Raw genomic sequence first — 19,329 nt, forward strand, 5'->3', positions numbered from 1 at the left:
GGATAAGGAGTAAGCCATCTAGGACCGAGATGAGGAGAAACTTTTTCACCCAGAGAATTGTGAACCTCTGGAATTCTCTACCACAGCAAGTTGTTGAGTCCAGTTCATTGGATATATTCAAAAGGGAGTTAGATGTTCAGCCATGAACTCATTGAATGGCGGTGCAGGCTCGAAGGGCCGAATGGTCTACTCCTTCACCTAATTTCTATGTTTCTATGTTTGATCCCATTGCGGGTCATGAACTCCTTGAACTCAGCACTAGTAAAGCAGGCCCATTGTCACTTACAAGGATATCAGGTGCATGGCAAACATGGCCCGTAGGCTTTCCGTGGTGGCAGTGGGCGTCCTTGCCGACATTATCACGCATTCAATCCATTTGGAGTACGCATCTACAACCACCAAGAACATTTTTCCCAAGAATGGGCCTGCATAGTCGACATGGACTCTGGACCACGGTTTGGAGGGCCAGGACCATAAACTTAGTGGCGCCTCCCTGGGTGCATTGCTCGACTGTGAACATGTATTACATTTGTGCACGCAGGACTCTAAGTCTGCATCGATACCGGGCCACCACATAGAATCTGGCTATCGCTTTCATCATTACGATGCCTGGGTGGGTGCTTTGGAGATCACTGATGAAAGTGTCCCTGTCCTTTTTTGGCACCACTACCCGATTACCCCATAGGGGGCAGTCTTCCTGTATAGACATTTCATCTTTGCGCCACTGGTACGGCTTTATTTCCTCCTGCATCTCTAACGGGACACTAGACCAACTCCCGTGGAGCACACAGTTTTTTCCTAAGGACAGTAAGGGGTCCTGGCTCATCCAGATTCTAATCTGTCGGGCAGTAACAGGTGATTGCTCACTCTCGAATGCTTCCATTACCATGACTAAATCTGCAGACTATGCCATCTCCACCCCTGTGGTGGGCAATGGCAGCCTACTGAGAGCATCGGCAGTTTTCTGTGCCTGGCCTGTGGCGAATGGCGTAGTTGTATGTGGACATCGTGAGTGCCCATCTCTGGATGCGGGCCGATGCATTCGTATTTCTCCCCTTACTTTCAGAAAAGAGGGATATAAGCAGCTTATGGTCAGTTTCCAATTCAAATTTGAGCTCAAACAGATATTTTCTTTACCCCATAAACACACGCTAACTTTCTTTTTCGATCATACTGTAGGCCCTCGCGGCCTTAGACAGACTTCTGGATGCATAAGCAACCGGTTGCAATTTCCTAAATTCATTAGCTTGTTGCAATACACATCCGACCCCATACGACGACGCATCACATGCTAGTAACAAACATTTACATGGATCGTACAACACAAGCAATTTATTTGAACATAACAGCTTCCTAGCTTTCTCAAAGGCATTTTCTTGGCTTTTACCCCATACCCATTCATCACCTTTACGCAGTAAAGAGTGCAGGGGTTCTAACAATGTGCTAAGACCCAGTGAGAAGTTATCAAAATAGTTCAGGAGTTCTAGAAACGACCGCAGCTCTATCACGTTCTGTGGTCTCGGTGCGTTCTCGATTGCCTCCGTCTTCGAATCGGTGGGCCTGATGCCGTCCGCCGTGATTCGTCTCCCCAGGAACTCCACTTCAGGTGCCAGGAAAATGCACTTCGAGCGTTTTAGCCTGAGCCCCACACGATCAAGCCGACTAAGGACCTCCTCCAGGTTCTGCAGGTGTTCGACGGTGTCCCGACATGTAACCAAGATGTCATCCCGGTGTGCGGGACCGACTTCAGCAAGCTTTCCATGTTCCTCTGGAATATCGCCGCAGCCGATCGAATCCCAAACGGGCATCTGTTGTAAATGAAGAGATCTTTGTGCGTGTTGATACAGGTGAGGCCTTTCGATGATTCCTCCAGCTCCTGCGTCATGTAGGCCGAGGTCAAGTCCAGCTTCGTGAACGTTTTCCCTCCCGCCAGCGTCACAAATAGGTCTTCTGCCTTCGGTAGCAGGTACTGATCCTGCAGTGAGAAACGATTGATAGTTACTTTATAATCACCACAGATTCTGATGGTGCCATCTCCCTTGAGGACTGGAACAATTGGACTGGCCCACTCATTGAATTCGATCGGTGAAATGATGCCCTCGCGTTGCAGCCTGTCCAGTTCGATCTCCACCCTCTCTTTCATCACGTAAGGTACCACTCTCGCCTGGTGATGGATGGTCGCGCCCCCGAAATCAAATAGATCTGCACTTTTGCTCCTTGGAACTTCCCGATGCCTGGTTCGAACAGCGAGGGGAACTTGTTTAGGACCTGGGCACGAGGTGTCGTCAACGGACAAAAGCGCTCCGACGTCGTCCCAGTTCCAGCGTATCTTTGCCAGCCAGTTCCTTCTGAACAGCGTGGGGCCATCGCCTGGTATCACCCAGAGTGGTAAATTGTGCACCGCTCCATCGTAGGAGACCGTTACAGTAGCACTGCCGATTACGGGAATCAGTTCCTTTGTGTACGTTCTCAGTTTAGTACAAATGGGAGTCAGTACTGTCCTTGAGGCCTTGCTACATCACAATTTATCGAAAGTCTTTTTGCTCATTATAGACTGGCTTGCGCCCGTGTCCAGCTCCATGGACACCGGGAGTCCATTTAATTCAACCTTCAGCATTATCGGGGGACACTTTGTGGTAAATGTGTGCACCCCATATACCTCTGCCCCCTTGGTCTGAGGCTCTGGTTCGTCGTGATCCACTGTGGATCTGTCCCCATCTGCAACATGGTGGTTTGCAGGATTAGCAGGGTTTGCAGCTCGCCTGCACATACGTTGGAGGTCTCCCATTGTTCCACAGCCCTTGTAGACGTATCCTTTGAAGCGGCATGAATGGAAACGATGATCACCCCCACACCCCAACAAGGTGTTAATGGCCTTGTATTCACCACCCTTGATGGTGGACTCAGTCATCTGCAGACGTGCAGCTGCAGGCGTGTAAGTCCTGCCCTGTACATTTCAATTCAAAAACAACGTTACTTTGTTTACAGTACTTGCAGCAGCACTCGTGTGCTGAGAAATTTGTTTGGTATTGTCACTGGTGGCGATAAACACCTAGGCTATCGCTATGGCTTTATTCAAGGTTGGGGTCTCTACAGTCAAAAGTTTGCGAAGGATTACTTCATGGCCATTGCCAAGTACAAAGAAGTCCCTGAACATTTGCTCCAAGTGTCCTTCAAATTCGCAATGTCCTGCAAGGTGCCTTAGCTCGGCGACGTAGCTCGCCACTTCATGGCCTTCAGACCTCTTGTACGTGTAGAACTGGTATCTCGCCATCAGAACGCTTTCCTTTGGGTTTAGCTGCTCTCGGATCAGTGTGCACAACTCATCGTACGACTTGTCTGTGGGTTTCGCTGGAGCAAGCAGATTTTTCATGAGACCATATGTTGGTGCCCCGCAAACAGTGAGGAGGATCGCCCTTCGTTTGGCAGCATTCGCTTCTCCTTCCAGCTCGTTGGCCGCGAAGTATTGGTTGAGTCGCTCCCCAAAGGTTTCCCAATCATCTCCCTCCGAAAATTTCTCCAGGATGCCCACGGTTCTCTGCATTGTTACGGTGGGGTTTGTCATTTGTAACTCGTCGCCAGTTGTTATGTCCTGAATAAAAAGAGTCAGTCTAGATACTGCAAGCTCAAAGTAAGGTGTGACCGTAGTCCTTTATTACAGATCTCAAGAGTGCCTCTCCAGCCTGTGAGGCCTCCTTATATACATGTGCTCCCAAGGGATTGTGGGATCTCTTGAGACTCCAGGGGATAAGCCCTCAGGTGGTTAGACATGGTATTTACAGGTTTACATACATAACAGGCTGGGCCTAGGACTTTGCCCTGAGGAACTCCTGCAGCGATGTCCTGGGGCTGGGAGGATTGCGTTCCAACAACCACAACCCTCTTCCTTTGTGCTAGGTTTGTCTCCAGCCAATGGAAAGTTTTCCCAATTCCCATTGACTTCAATTTTAGTAGGATTCGTTGATGCCACACTCAATCAAATGCTGCCTTGATGTCAAGGGCAGTCACTCTCACCTCATCTCTGGAATTCAGCTCTTTTGTCCATGTTTGGACGAACGCTGTAATGAGGTCTGGAACCATCACGACTAGAAGAGATAATGTCATCTCATTACATGCTTATTCAAACCTAGACTTCTGAGGTGAAAGGACAATGTTCACCACTGTAACACCTAGTTCACCGATCATAAGCTGTTTATACATTGTGTTCCTATTCACCGATCATAAGCTGTTTATCCATTACTTTCCTATTCTATCCTCTCCAAGCTGAATTGAGACTAGGAATATATATTCATATGGGGGGTATACTTTAATATTAAATGTACTGTTACAAGTTTTGGGTCTGCCTTAGATATTTTACAGCAGTGCCAGTCACATCCACAAGTAGTCGGAGTGTCGTATGTGCAGGAGTATAACCATACTGCACAATATCTAATTATACTGTAGCGTAACTCTAGAGTGTAACAATAAGACCCTCTAGTAATCTGATCTGTCTTTTGCATGTGCCCTCATGCACGTCTCCAATCTTTCCGATGGTGGAATGAGAAACTTTAATGCAACAGGACCAGATATGAATGGTTAAGCTGCTTTATTTTAGACAGCAAGTGAATGTAGAGTAACATATCAAGTCTCACCTTGTTTCAATTAATGACAGAACCCAAAAGACAAATAATAAAATTATGCCACACTATATATTAGCAGGTTTGCTTAACCTTTCCTTGGTCAGCCTTCTGATCCTGTCCGGTACTGGGCTTGAGAAGAGCACGATTCCCCTCACTGGGCCAGCCAGACCTGGATGGCTGACCCACTGCCTATCTGTTCCCAGCCTGCGAGAAGACAGTCACTGTGACTTCTTCCCCGTTCAATGATTTACGAGTAGACCTGTCAATAAAACCAGCTCTCTCTCCTCTCCCATCTGCTATTCTAGGAACAACTGCAATATATGTAACCAATAAATTGCTGGAATTCTTTTGGCAAGATATATAATATAAATTTTGATTCTTGCCTAATTTTCGTTATCTTGTATATCTATTAATATGGTATTAGAATATATAGCTAAAATATGGTATAAAAGCAAGCAATTCCACTCATTGGGCCCAATTTTACCCAACCTCTTTTTACGGCGCACTTACCTTAAATGCGCCAAAAATGGCGCCGAAAAAAAGGGGCCCCATCCAGCCTGCTCTGCCGAGTCTCCGGTGTCCCAGCGTGGTGTAGCTAGTGAAGTGGGGGGACGGAGCAACAGGCCAGCGCAGAAAGCACTGCTGGCAGCTGCACGCATGCACAGTGAAGTCTGCGCACATGCTCCTGCCCTCCCAGCGTGTCCTGCGGGCTGTGAGCAGGACCCGATACTCGCAGCCCCTATCCCCGGCCGAAGGGATGCCCCAATCTTCACCGCAGCCTATCCCCGGCCGAGTGGCCTCCCGCATCGGTCAGTCGGCCGGCTCGCTGACTTCCTGGGCCGAGGTAGGACTTCAGTTTTTTTTATTGTTGGTTGTGCTCGAGAGTTTCGATTGGTGGGGGGGGGCGGAGAGGGGGAGAGTTTTTTTTTTTGGGGGGGGGGGAAAGAGAAAGTTTGTTTTGATGGGGGGAGGGGGGGAAAAGAGAACTTAAAAAAAAAACTTGATTCTGGCATAAAGGTAGTAGTTTTATTTATTTTTTGTTATTGATCGATTGCTTATTACTTTTTGTGGTTTGTTTCGTGCTTTGTAAGTCTTGGTGCAGGTCCTCTCAGCTTCCTTGTATTTTTTATTTGTTACTGAATGCTTATTTTTGTGCTTTGTTTAGTGCTTTGTAAGTGTTGGTGCTTTAAATGTACTAACCTGCGCGCCGAATTCTTAACTGCCCACAATGTTTATCAGAGCTGGCCACATATGCTGGAGTAAGTTTTAGCTGGCCAAAGTGGCATAAATGGCCAAAACTGGTGTGTGTCTGGGACCGCCCCCTTTTGAATAAAAAAAACTAAAAAAAAAAAATCATACCTAACTGACTTACTCTGGAGCAAATTTTTGAGGTAAAATGGCATTTTTTAAACTTACGCCAGAAAAAACAACTTACTCCAAAAAAATTTATGCAAGTCATGGCCAAAATTGGGCCCATTATGTCTTTTCCCAAAAGATCAAGCACAATTTGGACAATGGTGGAATCTCCCCAATTTGACAACTATCTGGAGGGAAGTGAACGCTGAACTTTAATTTCCGAGAAGATAAAACTGATTTCATTTTCCCTGGACCCTCAAACCTAATTCCAAGATATTTATTTAATATTCTAATTTTCAACCCTAATTGAATTTCAGAGTAGGAGGTACTCCACTCACTGCCAGGCATTCAGTACATAGACTCGGAGATGTTTTATAAACTGCAAGTCATAGATGTTACTACTCTATCTATGGTCAGTACGTGGAGTGTCATTTGCTCCATTTGGCTCAGATATTTATACTGAATCTCTACCATCTGGTTAATCCTAATTGGAGGCTAATCCTAATCAAGGTTTGATGATAATTTTCCCAGTAATTCTAGAGTGACATCCCCAAATACTGACAAAATAATTCTTGTTGAACAATGTGGAGCAATAAAATCAGAGGAAATACTAGAAAATGATCCAATAATTAAACCAGTGTGAACAGTTCTGGCTGGCATCTGGCTGAGAGACATGGGGCGGAAATTCAGTATAGCCCGGTTTGAAGTGGTGACACCGCTTGATCGCTAACTTTCACACCGGACGATATTTACCGTCCCAACCAGGACATTCATTTTAGTGCCCCAAGAGGGGAGTGGAGCACTAAGGGAAGCGTTCCACACTCCTCTTAGGGCGCTAACCCCGATTCCTGGGGTAGTGCACTGCATTGCATCTGAAGTTTTGGCACTAGGAAACCAGCATCCTAGCGCTTAAAGAGGTTTGAAGGATTACCTGAAGACTGGAAAAAAAAAATCAACCAGAGCTCCTTTGAAGACTGTTGTACACTAATAAAAGTGAAATAAGTGCACAATAATTAAATGCAAATTTAAAAATCGCAACTTACGGACACCCACCTGCTCAGCCGTCTCCTTATCGCCCCAGGAGGTTGGGGAACGCCTGCTTTCCCTGTCGCGATTAGTGGCAAGTGAACCCAATGAAGTTTGCAACCACGGCACTAATGGGACATTGCACGTGCATTACGGCACCAAGTGGGTGGCGCTGGAGTGTGCAGCGCTAACTGTTAGCACTGCCGATGAACCCCGACTAAAGTTCCTGGGAGGCACTGCCAGTGGGGCGCTCGGATCAGTAGGAGCTCAGAGGCCCGTTAGTGTCCCTCTCGAATGCTAACGGATGGCACTAAGCAAACAAATTTCAGCCCCATAGACCCTTACAGGGCGAGCTGGACTCCAGAATCAAGGAGACAAATTTACTAGAAAGACACAATGAATCAGATGTAAATAAAATATTGTGGTTGTTAGTAATGTAAAATTGATCAGTTTGCAAATCATGCAAATACCCTTGAGCTTTGCTGTACTCAGAAAGCTTTGCATAAAAAAGCACAGGACTATTAGTGCTTACTAAGAATAGACCTGTCACAGTATGCTGCCACTGGAGTAATAACTTTTGTCCGTTTTAAACTCCACCTCACAATCTTCATTAAATAACTAGGGCAGTGTGTTTCAATGCACTGTACCACTAGTGGCAGAATATGCTGCTGAGCCAAAGTGTTCTTCGGAGAATTCCTGCCAAGGATGTGCCATGGGGGCGCAGGGGGATTTTATAAATGTTTTTCTTAATACCTCTTGTTTCTGAGATTTCTTGCCTGATGTACACAGAAAGGAAAATAAACCGAGGAGAAAGTATCCCAGGCCATTGGTGAAATATATATACTAGTTACCTATTCAAGTAGCAATGGAACACATTGCTTTCTTGTTCTCTTAGTAGGGGAATGGCATGATGGGAGAAGCTAAAATTAAATCAGCTGTATCCCAACCTCATTTTAAAAACAGGTCAGGGAACCACAACGTCATCACAAAATACTCAATAAAAACTAGTGAATGATAGAAGAGTTGCACAGCAAAAGTGTTGAGATTACACAGTAAACAAAACATATTGCAGCTCAGACTCTATTTACGAGAGGGCGGATTGTATGTGGTATACACACACCTGCCTACGGGACACTGCACCTCCAGATAAAGCGAATCACTAAAGAAAAAACATCTGAATTTTCCATTTTTTGGGTGACATTTAGTTACTAAACTCGGCACGGATTAAACTTTTGATTTGACCTCTGACGTGGATTTGCTGCTCGGGTGGGGGAAGTGTACCTGCGAGCGCTGGCTCCCTGGCGGCCGCCACCAGCCGCGGCTGCTCCTTCCTGCGGGACCGCTCGACCTTGACGGGGAAGACGATGGGCACATTGTTCATGTAGGTCTTCTTGCCTCCCGCGAAGTGAGCGTCGCACACTTTGTGGTGGGCTTTGGGCTGCCACACGCTGAATTTCCTCTCGTCCAAACGCGACAGGTTGCCGATCCAAACGCCCCTCAGCGCCTCGTCCTTGGGGAAGACGTGAAAGGAGAGCTCCTTGTTCTTGAGCGTGTTGTTGAAACAGCCCGGGACACAGCAGTAGGTGCCCACCATGATGGCCGGGGCCGGGCCGGAGCTAAGGGGGAACTCACATCCCGGCCCGCACCGCGCCAGGGGCGATCCGGGCATGCGCACTGCGCACCCCGCCCACAGCATCATGGGAGTTATAGTTTCCCCCTGGATGACAGCAGGAACTTCTATCAGTCCCAATAGCTTCTTAAAAAATCAGATATAACTTCAACTGGTAAATGAGGTCATCATCTTTAAATGACCTGTTGAAATTCACTTCAATATTCAGAGCTAAAAAGAAAAACTGTAAATGCTGGAAATCTGAAATAAAAAAACAAAAGGATGATGGAAATGATAACAAAACAACTTGTATGTATATAGCGCCTTTAACGTAATAAAATGTCCCAAGGTGCTTCATGGGAGTGTTATAAGTCAAAAAGAAATTAACAGTCAAGAACTTGTAGAGATAGAGGTTAATAAAGAAAGAAAGACTTGCATCTATTGGAGTATTGGGGTATGGAGAGAAAGTAGGAAAGGGGTACTGAGGGAATGATCAGCTATGATCTTATTGAATGGCAGTGCAGGCTCGAAGGGCCGAATGGCCTACTCCTGCACCTATTTTCTATGTTTCTATCTTTCTATACAGCACCTTTCACGAACGGTTCTGACAAAAGGTCGTTGACCTGAAATGTTAACTCTGTTTCTCTCTCCACAGATGCTGCCTGACCTGTTGAGTATTTTCAAAAAAGTAAAAGGTCATTTTAGGACTTATATAAGAATATTCTTGTTCAGACAAAGAGTGATCAACATTTGGGAAAACCCTGGAATCATTTAAGTAACAATTGTATGCTACAATGGAGATACATTAGGATATCTCTGGAAGGATGAATTAAGAAGGACCAAATTACCTTTCTCATCTGCAATTGTCTTGTGATCTTATGATTAAAGACAAAATTCACATTGAAAGAAGTGTATTTACCATAGAAGACGACATCTCTAAACAGTAGATATCTGAAAACCATCAAATTATTGGACTACCCTTTGAACCAGAGGATAGACCAACAGTTGGAACAGTTTATAGTAGTATATGGAACAGCATTATCCAACAATTAATTCAGTACTATAAGTTAGGAGAAGTACAAAAAGTTCAGTGTAGTATAACAGTGTAAATACATGTACGGTACTAGCTAGAAGGTTGGCAAAGACGACAGGAAGAAAGAAAACAACATGCAAGTTGCTGAAAGGCTTGAAGCAGCGCACCGCAGAGAAAGACTCAACTGTTTTAATAAAAAACTGTTGGCTGATCAAAGGCAATATTTTTTATATTAATATAATTCAAGGTATAGATAAATGTAATATACAAGGGCTGCCCTGTTAGTTTGATATATAAACTGAAAATAACAAACTTTGGTAAGCATGTCTTGTAATCCTTGAAACTGTAATTCAATTTCATGTTTATCCCAGCTAATGAACAAAAAACAAAAAAAATTGTAGATGCTTGAAATCTAAAGCAAAAATAGAAATTGCTGTAAACACTCAGGCAGCATCTGTGGAGAGAACAGTCAAATTAACATTCAGATGCAACTCCTTTGTCAAAATTAGATAATGTTACGATGAAAAGCATTCAAATTTGTGTCAACCATGGCTCAGTCAGGAGCACTCTCATCTCTTAATCAGAAGGTTGTGGGTTCACGACCCTCTCCATGAGATTGAGCACATAATCTAGCCAAATACTTTAGTGCAGTGCAATCGAAGGTGCTGTCTTTTAGATGAGAATACAATATATCCTGTGGTGCACACCAGTCACAAAAGGCTTGAAGGGAGCCCTGAGGTCATCTGGGTGCTTATGAGGCCTTGAAAGAGGGGCAAACAACTGCAGCATTCCTTTCCATCAGTCTTGTGTATCCTAGATCTGTGGATGCCGATTTTTGCCAGGAGCAGATCGACCAGGAGTTCCAATGACAAGCCTGTCTCCCCTGCACACCAGATGAAACAAGAATAAAAATTGTCGGGGAGGGGTTCTCAAGGCGGAAGAACACACAAGTGTACATAAAGTCGGTCAATAATTTATTCAAAGCCACAGTGCCATGCAATATCCTGAGTGTGCAGTAGCAAATTATACAGGAAATTCCACCATGCAGAATGGAATGTCGTGGAGGAAATTTCCAAGAGAAGGCTCGAGTTGTGAAGCAAAAGTTCTCGAGAGAGGCTTTGGAGCCTTGTGTTGATGAGCAATTCATCTATTTCTTATGTTCTTATGTGAACATGGGGTGAGATCGGATGGAACCACTCCATGAACTTTAACCCTCGGTACACCATACTCAATCAGTGCCTAAAGACGACTTTGTTTCCGAGATGGCTCTGGTCACAAGGTGAACATATCACCAAGACATTAGGTCAGCGAATGCCTCTGGCGATAGCCATCGCCCCCATTACCATCCAATAGGTTCCTAACTCAGATTACTTTTCCAACAAGGCTCTTCTCTCCACCAGCCTTGTTTACTAAACCCAAACACGCGCAACTGTGGTTCTCGGAGGAGCGGCTCCACCAGGATTGCTACCAGCTCATTTGGGAAAATGCCCCTGCTGGAAGCAACCAAATTCTAAACTTTTAGTATGTCCCAGTAAAAGACAGGCAGCTTCTGCAAAGATGCGGTCAATCCCTGTAATCTGTTGTAAAAGAACTGCCTGTTGTAATTCAGGCCATGCAACTGGCAGAAGAAAAATATTGCCATCGCACACCACTTTGCAGGATACTCAACTTATAGTAGGTATGTCTGTAGGGCTGGCCCACCAGTTGGTTTATGACCAATGGTCTACCCAGAGGAGCAGTCCATCAGTTTTCTGCAGAAGCTTTCATCTTTGCACAATCAGGCTGTCACAAAGTCCATGATAAGGAGTCAAACTGTCTGCAGTCATCTCAGGATTTGGGGGCTCTGCCAGAAGGTCCACCTTCAATCCAAGAGGCTCATAATATTTTGCAGCTGCCGTCTACATTTCAGACCCCTGAATAAAAGTATTGCAAAACTCACATGGTCAAAAGGACTGCGCATGGTGACAGAACTAAATGATGCATTTGTAAATATTTGCAATAAATCAATGGAATATTCAATGTAAACACTGCTTGGTATTTGTTTCTCTTGTATGACAATGGAGATGAGTTAAAATGCTGATGTTGAGGCTCAGGATTAGAATGTAATGAATGGCAGTAAGGAGCAAAGTGGATCCCTGAGTAAATCGGCCACACCAGAAATTTCTGCTCCCCTTCCTCAGATGCCAATCTTGATTGACGCCTTCCCACAACCAAGGAATTTTAGGGCTATATAGTTCAAAGTTATCTATCCAGGCTTAAGTTAAAAAGAGAATATTTTTTCACAGTTCTTAAACTTTGTATGAATATTAGGCTTTGCTGAAATCCTAGTGGTAATGCAGATCATTTGGACATGCACTTAACAATATTCATGATAGTATATCTTCTGTGTGTAAAGTTAAAAGAAATGCTGTAATTCGTTCATAAAAACAGTTCAGGAAAAAAAAATTCCTTTTTCTCACAAAGGAAAATACACCCATATATGGTTTGCCAACTCCGGTTGGACATATTCCTGGAGGTTTCATCACATGACCTCCCACCTCCAACGGCCCTGCCATCACCATTGATCGGTCTACTAACACTTCCATCCTCATGGTGCATCACCTGCCCAAGCCAAATGAGAAGGGAACAGACTTTTCATTATCCAATTAGATTATTCTCAACATCAGTCAAGCAGCTCTATTTCCCATCTCCAATGTTTTTATAACTAATTAGCAAATGTCTTAAAAGAAAATTAAAAAGACACCTAATTGTTTTAATCATAGATCCATACAAATTTACAACACAGAATGAGGCTATTTCAGCCCATTGTGTCTGTGCCGGCTGATAAAGAGCTATCCAGCCTAATCCCACCTTCCAGTTCTTGGTCCATGACCTTGTAGGTTACGGCACTTTAAGTAACATCCAAGTACTTTTTAAATATGGTGAAGGTTTCTGCCTCTACCACTCTTTCAGGCAGTGAGTTCCAGATCCTCACCACCCTCCGGGTGAAAAAAATTCCCCTCAAATCCCCTCTAAACCTCCTACCAATTACTTTAAATCGATGCTATTTCCTCTTTTGCTTCTCTTAACAGCCTGGGATACATTTCATCCAAGCCTGGGGATTTATCCACTTTCAAAGCTGCTCAACCCCTTAATACTTCCTCTCTCACTATGGTCATTTCATCCAATATTCACACTCTTCCTCCCTGATTGCAGTGTCTGCATCGCCCCTCTCTTTTGTGAAAACAGACACAAAGTATTCATCAAGAACCATACCCATGTCTTCTGCCTCCACACACAGATTACCTTTATGGTCTCTAATAGGTGCTACTGTTTCTTTAGTTATCCTCTTGCACTTAATGTATTTATAAAACATCTTTGGGTTTTCCTTGATTTTACTTGACAAAATGTTTTCATGCTTTCTCTTTGCTTTCCTAATTTCCTTTTTAATTTCACTCCTGCACTTTCTATACTCCTCTAAGGGTTTCTACAGTATTGAGCACTCGGTATTTGTCATAAGCCTCCCTTTTTTTCTTTATCCTACTCTGTATGTCCCTTGACATCCAGCGGGCTCTAGATTTGTTAGTCTCACCCTTTTCCTTTAAGGGAAGATACTTGCTCTGTACCCTCAGGATCTCCTCCTTGAATGCCTCCCACTGCTCGGACACTGATTTACCTTCAAGTAGCTTATTCCAGTCCCAATGATTTTTCTCCAGGAGTGCCCTGCAGATCAGTGTTGAATTCCTGGAGACTGCAGGACAATTCTGGAGGGTTGGCAACTCTAACCCCAATGCCTTAAGTTGAGAGTGAGGTGATGGATGTGCTTGTGCGTGCTGCGCCCGGGTGCAGTGCCCGTCAGCCTGACTAGAGGGCGCGCACGCAGCCGGAGTGAGCGCGGCGGCGGCGTGTTGTCTTCTTGCGGTGCGGGGAGTGGAAGCTGTTCCTTGTTGGCACTCGGCTGTTGCTGTGCGCTGGGCCCAAGCCTGCGTTGCCGGACCGCCATCCAGCTGACCACCAACCCAGCGCATCCCCCCCGTCTCCCCTTGCTCGGCTGTCGGAGGATCGCCTCCAGCCCATCGCCAAGATGCCGCGAATTATGATCAAAGGAGGCGTCTGGAGGAACACGGAGGTGAGCGGCGGGCCTGCGCCACACGGGCCGGCGGGGATACCTGGGCCACCGTGGCTGGGCCCCTGACTCCTGGGCCCCCTGACTTCCTGAGCCCCTGATCTCCTGGGCCCCTGACTTCCTGGGCCACCTGACCTCCTGTCCCTTGGGCCCCCTAACCGCCGGCTTCTGTCCGTGAGCTCCTGACCCCCGGCTCCTATCCCCTGGATCCCTGACTCCGATCCCCCTGCTCCTAACCCCGGGCCTCTGTCCCTGCTACTTACCGACGGTTTCAGTGTGATATATTCTGATACAATGACACTGTGTGCTTTATGCCCGAATAAAGTCCTGTTGTGCAGAATTTTACAGATTTTGCACCAAAAGCCCTGAGCTCCGGCCCCTGGGACTGTGCGACACTTCAATAGACTCCGGGCCATGATATTGATACTAAGCTACTGTGATGTTGGAGGTTCCCCAGTCCCTCCCCCTGATGTTACACCGACCTGTCTTGAGTTTTATCTTTAATCAGTGATTGTTCAGTGCAGTACTCAAGTGCTTTGGGTATTTTTAAAGGAACCTTTATCTTCCGATAAATGCTCAACAATTGGTGGCCGTGGCTTCAACTGCGTCGGCCCCAAGTTCTGAAGTTCTCTCCCTATACCTCTCTCCCCCTCTCCTCCTCTCTAACTCTCTTTCCTCCTTTAAGACACTCCTTAAAACCTACCTCTTTGACCAAGTTTTGTGGCTTGGTGTCATTTATTTGTTTTGTCTTATAACACTCCTGTGAAGCGCCTTGGGACGTTTTACTACGTTAAAGGCGCTATATAAATACCCGTTGTTGGTGAGTGTTGGATGAGTCCAGTCTGCGAACCACAAGAGATACTGTGCTTGGATTTGTTACAGCACCTGCTGTGTGGCTCCCTGGGTTTCTCTGTCTGCTCGGCTTGTACTGGTGTTTCTTTCCAAACTGTACTACACCATTCAAGATGATGTAATATTCCAATCTATTCAGACTTGCCCTCCCAGTCCTAGCTTTCTCCAGGTGTCGTCGTACCACTGCTGCCGACCCAGAGGACACCTGCAATTTTTGATCTCACACAAACTTACTAGCTTAGGACTTCGGTTGTCTATCATATAAACAACGTGGTTGACCCAATAATCCTGTTGAACATTGCTTTCATGCCAGTTGTATTGGTTTGTGTTTGTGAAAGGATTTCTGATGTATAATGTCATAACCGTTTCTTCACATGACACTTGTTGCATGGCTGTACTCCACAGCAGTACAGAGTTGGGAGAATTGGTGTATTAGAACTAGAGGTTTACAGCACAGAAGAAGGCCAATCATGTTTTGCAGGCTCTCTGCTATGGTATTTTTTTTTAAATGAATCCCACAAGCCTACTCTATCCTTACCTAAGAAAGGATATACTTGACATAGAGGGAGTGCAGTGAAGGTTCACTAGACTGATTCCTGGGATGGCAGGACTGTCGTATGAGGAGAGATTGGGTCGACCAGGCCTGTATTCACTAGAGTTTAGAAGAATGAGAGGGAATCTCATTGAAACGTATAAAATTCTGACTGGGTTGGATAGACTGGATGTGGGGAGGATGTTTTCCCTGGCTGGAAAGTCTAGAACAAGGGGTCACAGTCTCAGGATATAAGAACATAAGAATTAGGAACAGGAGTAGGCCATCTAGCCCCTCGAGCCTGCTCCGCCATTCAATATGATCATGGCTGATCTGGCCGTGGACTCAGCTCCACTTACCCGCCCGCTCCCCGTAACTCTTAATTCCCTTATTGGTTAAAAATCTATCTATCTGTGATTTGAATACATTCAATGAGCTAGCCTCAACTGCTTCCTTGGGCAGAGAATTCCACAGATTCACAACCCTCTCAACTCGGTTTTAAATTGGCTCCCCCGTATTTTGAGGCTGTGCCCCCTAGTTCTAGTCTCCCCAACCAGTGGAAACAACCTCTCCGCCTCTATCTTGTCTATCACTTTCATTATTTTAGATGTTTCTATAAGATCACCCCTCATCCTTCTGAACTCCGATGAGTAAAGACCCAGTCTACTCAATCTATCATCATAAGGTAACTCCCTCATCTCCGGAATCAGCCTAGTGAATCGTCTCTGTACCCCCTCCAAAGCCAGTATATCCTTCCTTAAGTAAGGTGCCCAAAACTGCACGCAGTACTCCAGGTGCGTCCTTTCCAATACCCTATACAGTTGCAGCAGGACCTCCCTGCTTTTGTACTCCATCCCTCTCGCAATGAAGGCCAACATTCCATTCGCCTTCCTGATTACCTGCTGCACCTGCAAACTAACTTTTTTTTTGGGATTCATGCACAAGGATTCTTCCGCCAGCAGCTCGACCTCAATTATGACACGCAGCTCCTGTTTGTGAACTTGGGGGGTGCCAGGACCGCCCTCCGGGAGCTGCCTGTCTTTTACAGGGAACTCATCAGGGTCTGGAACAAAGTCTCCACCAAGCGCAGCTCTCCGCCGGCTGGAGTGGCGGCCGTCCTGCAGGAGCCGCTGCTCGGGAATCCGTACCTCCACGGCCGAGGCTTCATGTGGCGGTCGGAAGAGAGGGCTGTGGCTGGTGAGGTGACCAGGGTCAGGGACCTGCTCGATGGCGGAGGAGCGGGCTGGATGGCGCCAGTCACGCTGGCGCGGCGCCTAAATTCTGCCAACGTCCGCCGCGCGGCCGATGCCATCGAGTCGCTAAAAACAGCTCTGGGCCCTGACTCCGTTAGGTGTATCGAGGAGGCTCAAGCACGTGGGGAGATCCCGTCCGAACTGACCCCCGTCCGGACGGAATTCCTCATCGGCGCCAAACCCCGGAACCTCCCTCGGGGGCCGGCGCCTCACAACTTGAGCCGCCTCGGGGAAATCCCCTCCGTGCCTTTCAGTTCCGCGCGGAGGGGTTTCCTGTACGGGCTGCTCCTGCACACCCTCAACTTTGCCATCCTCGCCGGCCGTCCGGACACGCCATGGCGCACCATCTTGCCGTCCGGAGGAGGCGGGGGTCCCCGATGGAGGGCACTCTACGCAGGGGTCCTCCCACTATTCATCGGGGACTTGGCCTGGAGGGTGGTGCACGGAGCAGTGCCGTGCAACAAATTTTTAAGCCGGTTCACGGACTCCCAGGCCGCCTGCAATTTCTGCGGTCTGGAGGAGTCCGTGTTCCATGTTTTTATTGAGTGCACAAGGTTGCAGCCCCTGTTCCATTATTTGAAGGGGCTGCTCCTGAAATTCTGGCTGCACTTCAGTCCCACTCTCCTGATCTTTGGGCACCCTGTGCGGAGGGGAGCGGGTAGGTCCGAAGGCCTCCTCGTAGGACTGCTCCTGGGCACGGCCAAGGGTGCCATCAGCCGGTCCAGGCAGCGGGCGGTCGAGGGGGTCGTTCAACCTGACTGCCTGCCTCTCTTCCGCTCTTACATCCGGTCCAGGGTGTCCTTGGAGATGGAGCACGCGGTGTCCACCGGTACGCTCGCGGCCTTCCGCGAGAGGTGGGCACCGGAGGGACTGGAGTGCATCATCACGCCCGGCAACCAAATTTTAATTTGATTTTACGTTTTAAAGTTAATTTGTTTTAATTGCCGGTGCTTTTAGTGTCCCCTTCCCTTTTATAGGGGGCACTGGGGAAAAATTGTGATTTTAGTGCCCAAAAAAAAACAAAAAAAAAAAAAGAAAAAACAAAAAAAAAAAACACAAAAAAGGGGGAAAAAAAAATGGGCCTTGTAAATGTCTGGAGTGTCACCCAGGTCGGGTGGCACCGTTTAATGTTTTATGTTTTCACAGATAAACTCAAAAGAGTTTCATGCACAAGGACCCCCAGGTCCCTCTGCACCGCAGCATGTTGTAATTTCTCCCCATTCAAATAATATTCCCTTTTACTGTTTTTTTTTCCCAAGGTGGATGACCTCACACTTTCCGACATTGTATCCCATCTGCCAAACCTTAGCCCATTCGTTTAACCTATCCAAATCTCTTTGCAGCCTCTCTGTGTCCTCTAAACAACCCGTTTTCCCACTAATCGTTGTGTCATCTGCAAATTTTGTTACACTACACTCTGTCCCCTCTTCCAAGTCATCTATGTATATTGTAAACAGTTGTGGTCCCAGCACCGATCCTTGTGGCACACCACTAACCACCGATTTCCAACCTGAAAAGGACCCATTTATCCCAACTCTGCTTTCTGTTCGCCAGCCAATTCTCTATCCATTTCCTCTGACTCCACGTACCTCTATCTTCTGCAGTAACCTTTTGTGTGGCACCTTATCGAATGCCTTTTGGAAATCTAAATACACCACATCCATCGGTACACCTCTATATGAGGTAGGAAATTTAGGACCGAGATGAGGAGAAATTTTTTCACTCAGCAGGTGGTGAACCTGTGGAATTCTCTACCACAGAAGGCTGTGGAGGCCAAGTCACTGAATATATTTAAGAGGGAGATAGATAGATTTCTAGAAACAAAATGCATCAAGGGGTATGGGGAAAAAGCGGGAATATGGTGTTGAGATCGAGGATCAGCCATGATCATATTGAATGGCGGTGCAGACTCGAAGGACCAAATGGCCTACTACTGCTCCTATTTTCTATGTTTCCTACCATTCTGTTGTGCCAGACTATCTTTCCTGAGGGTGCATTGCCTTTATGGGAGTTTAAGGAAGAGGGGAATCCAAGTGAAGAGCCTTTGTGGGTTGTCCTTGCATTTCCATTACCTATAGATTTCAGAGTGATATTGGCAGAATGCCTGAACATGTTTGCTGAACCTCTGAGATTGGAATATCTAAGAAAAGGAGAAGCAAATACCTATTGTAAACAACAGAGATCACTCCTTCCTTGAGCCATACAAACCAAAAAGCTCCCAGGTTCAATCTAATTTCTTGAATTAGCTGGTCTGCGGCATCATGAATAAACACTTCTACAATTGGCCTCAACAACAACAACTTGCACTTGTATGGTGCCTTTAACATAGTAAAACGTCCCAAGGCGATTCACAGGAGTGTTATCAAAATTTGATACCGAGTTACAAGGAGATATAAGGACAGGGAAGCGGTAGATTTTAAGGAGATTCTTAAGAGGATTGAGAGGCGGATGTTTAGGGAGGGAATCCAAGGCTTGGGGCCTAGGCAGCTGAAGGCCCGCCAATAGTGGAGAGATTAAAATCCGGGATGCACAAGAGGCCAGAATTGGAGAAACGCAGAGATCTGGTGGGGTGGTTACGGACATAGGAAGGGATGAGGCAATGCAGAGATTTGAAAACAAGGATGAGAATTTTTAAATCGAGGTGTTGCTGGACCGGGAGCCAATGTAGGTCAGCGAACACGGGTGATGGGTGAACAGGACTTGGTGCGAGTTAGGACATAGGCAGCAGTGTTTTGGATGAGCTCAAGTTTACCAGAGTACAAGGTCAGGAAAGCATTGAAATATTCAAGTCTGGAGGTAACACAGGCATGGATGAGGGTTTCAGCACAGATGAGCGGAGGCAGGGGTGCCGACCCCCACTCTTAGAGGTGGAAGTAGCTGGTCTTCGTGATGGACCGAGTATGTGGTCAGAAGCTCATCCGTCATACAGGATGCCAAGGTTGAG

The 19,329-nt window shown here is 46.4% G+C and overlaps 2 protein-coding genes across 2 annotated transcripts in view; one reads left to right on the top strand and one right to left on the bottom strand.

Moving 5' to 3' along the window:
• Positions 1–8,650, bottom strand: part of LOC139267220 (protein downstream neighbor of Son-like) — a 39,991-nt gene extending 31,341 nt beyond the window's left edge. Inside the window, exon 1 of the mRNA XM_070885187.1 lies at positions 8,283–8,650. Coding sequence (XP_070741288.1) covers positions 8,283–8,595 — 313 coding nt within the window. The 5' untranslated portion in view covers positions 8,596–8,650. The remainder of the gene's footprint in view (positions 1–8,282) is intronic.
• Positions 8,651–13,532: 4,882 nt separating this feature from the next.
• cdc5l (CDC5 cell division cycle 5-like (S. pombe)) overlaps positions 13,533–19,329 on the top strand; it is a 92,382-nt gene continuing 86,585 nt past the window's right edge. Inside the window, exon 1 of the mRNA XM_070885188.1 lies at positions 13,533–13,751. Coding sequence (XP_070741289.1) covers positions 13,707–13,751 — 45 coding nt within the window. The 5' untranslated portion in view covers positions 13,533–13,706. The remainder of the gene's footprint in view (positions 13,752–19,329) is intronic.

Source organism: Pristiophorus japonicus, chromosome 7 (assembly GCF_044704955.1).
Source record: "Pristiophorus japonicus isolate sPriJap1 chromosome 7, sPriJap1.hap1, whole genome shotgun sequence".
Lineage (NCBI taxonomy): Eukaryota > Metazoa > Chordata > Chondrichthyes > Pristiophoridae > Pristiophorus > Pristiophorus japonicus.